Source organism: Cicer arietinum, chromosome 6 (genome assembly GCF_000331145.2).
Source record: "Cicer arietinum cultivar CDC Frontier isolate Library 1 chromosome 6, Cicar.CDCFrontier_v2.0, whole genome shotgun sequence".
Taxonomy (NCBI): domain Eukaryota; kingdom Viridiplantae; phylum Streptophyta; class Magnoliopsida; order Fabales; family Fabaceae; genus Cicer; species Cicer arietinum.
In genome coordinates, this window is record NC_021165.2 from 22947412 (window position 1) to 22955882 (window position 8471).

Sequence of the window (8471 nt, forward strand, 5' to 3'; positions counted from 1 at the left end):
GGTGTCAGATTCATAACTCATTCAAGCGAGAATTTATATGTTGAAAGACATCTTCAATGCAAGGAATTGTTAGGCCACCCATAGGATGATCATAACCAAACTCTTCTTCAGCTTGACTCAACAAGTCTTGAAATGATGGTTGGTTTAAGTATGATATTGGGATCACAAACCGCTTATGTTTCTCTCCAACATACACCGCAACATAGCCCTTTGGCACTTTTGTTAATGATGCTCGTCGAATAACATTCAACCGAAAACTCATTTTTTGTGCTTCTTTGAGGGAAGAACAAACTCAATAGAGCAAAGTTCTAAAAATATTTAGAAGGATGTATTGTAAATAATACTTGAGGATGTCAATGACTTGTGTTGTTTTTGAAGGAAACTGTAAGTACATTTATAGCTATTGAGGTTCTCTTGCAAACCAAATTCCAAGCTAAATTATTGTTTGAAAGAGTTAAAAGGGTATTGAAAATAAGATGATATAGCATGTGGTGTTGTCTAAAGATTGTAACTCACCTTCTCAAGTACAACCTCATATTTGTTCATACATTAACTAATCCTTCATAATTTTCTGAGCATGCTTTAGACATGTTTTCTTCACTATGATAGTGTTGATGTCCAGCTGGTAAGTGTATAGATCATGATAGATCAACCTACATGTTTGTGATTATACGTCTGTAGTATTTCAAGTGAATTAATATGCTAGCATTTTCACAATGAGGTGGGACTTGTATTATCTATTACTATGACATTTGAGTATTTGATGTTGAAATTTGAGAAAGACATCTAAGGCAACACCATGTGATCTATATGCCCTTGTCTCCCTTAGTTTCTGTCGCACCCAGTAATAGTTCAAGTTCCCAACTGTTTGTTACATATCCTTTCAATAATATATGTTCACTATATATATTCATGGCTGCAAGCATTTTGAACCAACACAAAATCATTCACAATTCAAAGCATTTGAAATTCAGAAACATTCTTCTTACACACAAGTCTTTCATTTGTAGACCAATATCTTCTTTTCAAAAGACATACAAGAATGGGTTTTCGTTTACCGAGTATCATCAGAAGAGCTGCAAACCAAGCATCTTCAAAAGGTCTGGATGTGCCAAAGGGCTATCTTGCAGTGTATGTAGGAGAGAAAATGAAGCGGTTCGTGATCCCAGTATCATATTTGAACCAAACATCATTCCAAGAATTGTTGAGCCAAGCTGAGGAACAATTCGGATATGACCATCCAACAGGCGGTCTCATGATTCCTTGCAGAGAAGACGTTTTCCTAGATATTACTTCTCGTTTGAATTTGTGTTGATCCCTTCGAATGAAGGAGCTGACATAGATTATTTGAGGCAATTTTGTACAGTAGGCACTCACTTATTTTTCATTATAGTCTACCTTTTGTATGTGAAAGAAAAACAACTTACTTAGATGATTATGGACAAAGAGGTTACGACTTATTTAGGAAAGTTTTCAATGAATTTGTATTACAAACTATATGCAGAAATATATTACTAAGAGATATACTTTTCTTGAATTTGCACTACTGATTTTATGCCTTTTAACTTTTCTTCTGTTCCATAATTCATGAAGAACAAATTTTACCTTAGAAAGAAGCAAAAATATGTTTCTTTTCAAAACCAGCCTTGAGTTTATACTGTTTTTGGATCAGTAATAGTTTTGTTGGATTGTTACTGAGAGAAATCCGTTGCTTTGATTTGTTCAGCATATTTTGGAATCGAAGGAAATAGATCAATGAAGCAGTGGATTAGGATCCATCTTATTTCTGCCACAAAAAGGGCAATAAACCTACTGGTTGAAGTTTAGTCTTAAATTTCAGTATTAGTACTTCACAAGAACTAAAAAGAGATAAATAAAAAATTATACACTCACGAATAAACTTGTACACGTGATTAATTCAAAGATTAAATTGGAAGTAATGATTTCATACTTCATGCTTTGTAGGGATTGATCATCCCTAGGATGATTTACAATTATATATCGAATGGAAGTTTAATGTATGAATCCATTATCCTCTGATATAGAATGTCATGTGACTCTCTAGTGTAGGAATAGTCATTGAATCCAAGTACAATTTTAGATCATCTTCCGTAGTGTTTTCTCTTATTTAAGGTCAATTAAAGAATCAGATATTTTGATTAAGGTTAAAAGTTCAGTTACATTAGGAATTTGGATTTAACTTCATTGCTTGATAAACCATTTATTTGTTTTCACTTAACAATTTAAGGTTTTGAAAGATTTTGTCGTGATGTGGTATTAGAACTTTTATGACCAAGTCTAAAATTTGACCCTTGAAATCTTTATTCTTATAAGATATTATAAACTTATCGGACGACAGTAACAGCAGAACATCAGATGTTATAAATAGTAATAAAATAAAGAAAACTAAGATAATATGCATAAAAGTGACTGTTAATATATATAATTTTTCATGCAAAAATAAGATGTATACAGTGGGTCACTGAGATTTGGCCTAAAACTCAAATATCTCTCTGTTCAATGACATTTCCTCTTAGAAAATAGTGAAAAATGAAAGTGCCTCATGTACAATTTGTTTCAACTAACTAATATCTATGTCAGTCTCCTTTAGTGTGATTTAACATTCACAAGTGAGAAGTGAGATCTAAGAAAGTTTCTTCTCCGCAAAGAATTGTGAGACCACCCATTGGATGATCATATCCAAATTCTTGTTCTGATTGACTTAATAATTCTTGAAAGGAAGCTTGATTCAAGAATGAAATGGGAATTACAAACCGTTTCATTTTCTCTCCAACATAAACTGCAAGAAAGCCTTTTGGTATTTCAACAACCTTGAAAGATGATGACCTTCTAATACCAGGTAAGCGGAAGCCCATATTGTTATTATGAGTTGCAAAACACAAAATAAATGCAACAGCTTGTGTACCAAATAAAGAAATAAATATTTTTGAATTTGTATTTTATGAGTGACTTGTATTGCTGCTGCTTGAGAATGTCATGATGATGAGTATATATAGATAGATATGTAGTTATAGGAGTCTTTGCGGAAACTGACAATTATCAGCTGAGTTGTGTGGTTGTGAGCTATTATTTGATGGGGTCTAGGAAGAGACAAGTACCAATGAGATGTCACATGGTATTATTTCATGGTTGTTTAATTATATAAAAAATTATTACTTGAGACTTGAAAACTTATGCCAACTTAATTGCCACTTTAGAAAGAGACTTTACAACCAATAAGCTAATAATCGCATTCTTCCAGCAGGCAAGTTCAAAATATATCACACAGGTTCCTCAAATATAGCCATAAAATTAGCTCTTGGGATCTGAGATGTAAACCTTGAAATCTACCTAATACCTACTAATTAATGGAATTGGAGATAAGAGAAGACCACAAATTGTGACAATATCCTATCTCCCTAAATAATGTTACTATTACTTGGAAATTGGTAGACAGTTTGGTCCCAGAATTGTGCCAAATAGCCAACCACTTCAGTAATCATTAATTAAAACAGCTAAAAAAAATAAGTCCACTGGACAGTAGTTATGTAAGAATTATTAAATCAATCACTCCATCCCTGTAACAAAAGTTTTTGCCTTAGAATGACTGTTTATTTAGGGTGTATAGTTATCTTGGATATTAAGTCATTGTTATTGTGCGCACCTGCCTAAGAAGGGAAGGTAACTCATGTATGATTGGGACTTTGGCCCCTCAAAATTTTAATTTCTTATATACATTATGTAGTTTATTAAAATAAACTTTTTTGCAAATTTGTCTTTCATGTTTGTCCTACAAAAATTTCTAAGACAAACTTTTGCAAAGCAGGAATACCAGTAATTTTTGCAATTTATCAGAAAACCAAAGCAAAGATCTCAAATGTAACTAAACACTAGAGGATTGCAATTACTTATGTTGTTTGTAAATGCAAGAGGAAGTGTATTTATAGTTATAGAGGTTCTCTTGAAACCCAATTCCAAGCTATATGATTGTTTGAAAGGGTCAAATAATAGAGAGGAAAGCATAGGATTCGATATCATGTGATGTTGTCTTAAATTGTACCCCCACCCTTTAAAACAATGTCCAATACAAGTACAACTTCATATTTATTCATGTATTAATTGGTAAGTTCATAACTTTATAAACATGCTGTGGACATGTTTTCTTTCATTTTGATAATGCTGATGTCCAGCTGGTAAGTGATTATCTTCTTCACATACTATGAGTCAATGGATAACTAGCCATCATACATACATCATTCTACATGTTTGTGATTATTTAGTCTGCATTATTTCAAGTGGGTTAATTATATGTTGGCCTTTTCTTAAGGAGGTGGGACTTGCATTATCTACTATTTTGACATTTGAGTATTTGATGTTGAAATTTGAGAAAGTCATCTAAGGCAACGCCATGTGATCTATTATACGACCTTGTCTCCCTTGGGTTCTGTGGCTCCCATGCATCTCAGTTCTTATGGCCCTCCTTCACTGACCATTCAAGTTGCCAACTCTATTTTACATATCCTTACATCTATATATATTCATGGCTGCAAACATTTAGAATCAAAACAAAATCATTCACATCCCAAGGCATTTTAAGTTCAGAAACTTGAGTCTTCTATACACAAGTCTTTCTTTTTTAGACCAATCTCTACTTTTCAAACACATTAAAAAATGGGTTTTCGTTTACCTAGTATCATCAGAAGGGCTGCAAACCAAGCATCTTCTAAAGGCGTGGATGTGCCAAAGGGATATCTTGCAGTGTATGTAGGAGAGAAAATGAAGCGGTTTGTAATCCCAATATCATATTTGAATCAAACTTCATTCCAGGAATTGTTGAACCAAGCTGAGGAACAATTCGGATATGAGCATCCAACGGGTGGTCTCACAATTCCTTGCAGAGAAGACGTTTTCTTAGATATTACTTCTCGTTTGAATTTTTGCTGATCTCTTCAGAAGAAGGAGCTGACATAGATTATTTGAGGCAAATTTGTATAGGCCGGCACTCACTTATTTTTTCATTATAATCTAGTTAGTGAGAGAGAAAAACAACTGAGTGAGATGATTATGGACAGAGAGATTGTGACTAGTTAGGAAAATTTTCAATGATTTTGTACTACAAACTTATATGCAGAATAATAATACAAAGAGATATATTTGTCTTGCATATGCTCTTCTTGTTTAATGCCTTTTAACTTTTCTCCTGTTCTATAATTCATGAAGAACGAATTTTACCTTACTATGAAATAAGAAAACATGTTTTATTTCAAAACCAGCTGTGAGTCTATACTGCTTTTGGATCTGTAGTAGTTTTGTTGTACAGCAGACAGCTAACTAATTGTTTATCAAAGATTGAAGAAATTTCTCTTAGCTATCATACCACCATTTTAGCAATGAATAAACTTATTATGACTAATCCGATTAGAGATAGATCAAACAGCTATGGACAAAATAAGAGTGAAATGTCAGATGTCTTGAACATAAGAAACAATTAATTACATCTGTTAAACAATAATTAAGTTCCTTACTGTACAAATCTCTTTAATTTCTACAAAGGGGGCCATTTACTCTTTAATCTCTTCTGATTCTTGATGGAGACTTATAAGACAATAGCATGTGGTAGTTCATGAGCACTTATCTCTCACTATAACACATCATATAGCACATTAAACATTCAATTCAGTAGATAAGTATATCCATACAAGCACCATAGAATGAGGCCTGTGTTATTCAGTGGAATATTTGACCTTGTTATTGTGCACTTTCTTATGAAGGGAAGGTACCTCATGTATGATTAAGGCTTTGTTTCATGTCCATATTATGTAGTTTTAAAAATTGGAAAAAGAAACTACTTGGTAAATTAACTTTCACCATTGTAAATTTATCTTCCATTCCAGCTTTGACAATTTTCAGAATACCAATATTTTTTTATGCCAAACAACATTACTCATGTAGTCATATTTCATAAGTTCTCAAGTGCAATAAACCAAAAACACAGACGAGGTCCTTGAGTAGACGAATTCATTGTCATTAAAAATATATATATACTCTACAAAAATTTCAATCTAATGGTCATTTTTTACCATCTTTACAATTTGATAAGATGCCTAGATTACAAAAATATCTATACTAAATTATGTCAGTCCCTTTTGGTGTCAGATTCATAGCTCATTCAAGCGAGAAGTTATATGTTGAAAGACATCTTCAGTGCAAGGAATGGTGAGACCACCTGTGGGATGATCATATCCAAATTCTTCCTCAGCTTGACTCAGCAAGTCTTGAAACAATTGTTGGTTCAAGTATGATACAGGGATCACATACCGCTTTTGTTCCTCTCCAACATATACTGCAAGATATCCCTTTGGCACATCCACAGCTTTTGAAGCTGCTCTGTTGGGAGTAGATGATGCCTTTCTAATGATACCAGGTAAACGAAAACCCATTTTTTGTGTTAAAACTTGAGAAGAAATTATTTTTTAAGAAAGACTTGTAAGCAAGAAGCAAGTTTTTGAAATTGGAATGCTTTAGGATGTGAATGATTTGTGTTGGTTCTAAATGCTTGCAGCCACGAATATATATAGATAAATGAAAATTGAAAAACCATTGGCTACTTGAATGGTTGCTGTAGGAGGGGTGTATTATAGTACAGGATTGAGATGGGGTCATAGGATCTACAGGGAGACAAGAGCATATATAAGTTCACATGGTAATGTCTTAGAGGTCTTTGTCAAATATCAAATGTCATAATAGTTAATACAAGTCCCACCTTCTGTAAAAGAAATCCAACATATCACACCACCAAAAAACAGAATTATCCATGCAAGAGAAAATTTAATTTACCTTAATACTTATTTAGGAAGGCATGGACCGCAAAGTTCGGTATGCAAAATTGAAAATTCATGGAATTGGTCTTGCAAAATATAAAATGTGGTTCATAGTGGCTTGGGATCAATATTGAGTTATCTTCTTGTCTCCTAACACTGTTTCTGGACTCTATCAATCAGGCCCTTCTCAAGGTTTAAAAATTGGACATAATTCAGATAATATTAGTTGGCAGATGTATATAAGCTGCATTACAAATCTAAAGAAATATGTGAGATGTCCAATGCATGTCTACCATTGGATTAGCTATATCAAAATGCAAGATCAAACATCAGGTTTCTTTCATTAAGCATTGTCTCAACTCTCAAATTTCAAGTAGGTTATTTGTTGGCCATTATCTCACAAAGTGGGGTATGAGCATGTAATCCCATTTAACTTCCTAATCCTTGAAAATGACCTCTATAAGACAATACCATGTGATCCCTTGTCCCTCATTAGGCCCTATTACAGCACATCAAAATACGTTTATTGGTTTGCAAAGGCCCTTAGCAACTATATATACACTATTCCTTGGGCTCTCAAGCAACACAAGTCTTTTGCATCCTAAATCATCAAAATTCAAATATTTCTTTCTCATCCAATCATCTGACATAATTAGTACTTTTTTTGGGGGGACCATTAAAAAAACAATGGGTTTCCATATAGCAGGTATTATCAGAAGAGCATCATTTTTCAATACCCAAGATTCTACCAAGAGATTTGAAGTGCCAAAAGGTTATCTCACAATCTATGTTGGAGATAAAATGAAGCTATTTGTGATTTCAGTATCATACTTGAACCAACCATTGTTTCAAGAATTACTACATCAAACAGAAGAAGAATTTGGATATGATCATCCAATGGGTGGTCTCACAATTCCATGCAGTGAAGATGAATTCTTAAACCTCACTTCACGCTTGAGTGAGTTGTAGATCATACCGACGAAGATTGAGATAGAATAGTTTGTCAGAAAATAGGGTTTGATGCCCTTTTTGCCTTGATATTTCTCGGTATAAATAATCGTTACAACATTTATATCTAATAATTACAAATTAAGAGGATCAAATCAAATCCTGATTTGTCTAACTAATTTTAGAAAAACTGATAAATATAATTATACATTATTATTTATTTCCTGATTCACATCCCCCCTCAAATTGATGCGGCTGGTCAAGAAGCATCAATTTGCTAACTAGAAACTGATGGCGCGGGCGAGGAACAGCTTTGGTAAGAATGTCTGCAACTTGAAACTGAGTATTGATGTGAGGGATGGATATAATCTGATTATCATAGGCCTCACGAATAGAGTGACAATCTACTTCAATATGTTTGGTGCGCTCATGAAAAACAGGATTTGCAACAATTTGAATAGCACTTGTATTGTCGGCATAGAGAGACGTCGGCTCTGTTTGAGGGAATCCAAGTTCAGCCAAAAGACCACGAAGCCAAATTATCTCAGAACAAGCAGTAGACATAGCACGATATTCTGATTCTGTAGAGGATTTAGAGACTCTTGCTTGTTTCTTACTTTCCCATGATATCAGTGAAGAACCGAGAAACATGCACCAACCGGTGACTGATCGGCGAGTGTCGGGACACCCTGCCCAATCAGC

General features: G+C 33.8%; 1 protein-coding gene across 1 annotated transcript; it reads right to left on the minus strand.

Moving 5' to 3' along the window:
- Nucleotides 1-6009: 6009 nt before the first annotated feature.
- Nucleotides 6010-6657, minus strand: LOC101489864 (auxin-induced protein 6B-like). The gene has a single exon (XM_004506946.4). It carries the CDS (start codon nt 6438-6440, stop codon nt 6159-6161), a length of 282 nt encoding a protein of 93 aa, XP_004507003.1. The 5' UTR covers nt 6441-6657; the 3' UTR covers nt 6010-6158.
- Nucleotides 6658-8471: the final 1814 nt, after the last annotated feature.

Coding starts and splice junctions, on each gene's coding strand:
- LOC101489864 (XM_004506946.4), bottom strand. CDS start 6,440: ATGGGTTTTCGTTTACCTGGTATCATTAGAAAGGCATCATCTACTCCC.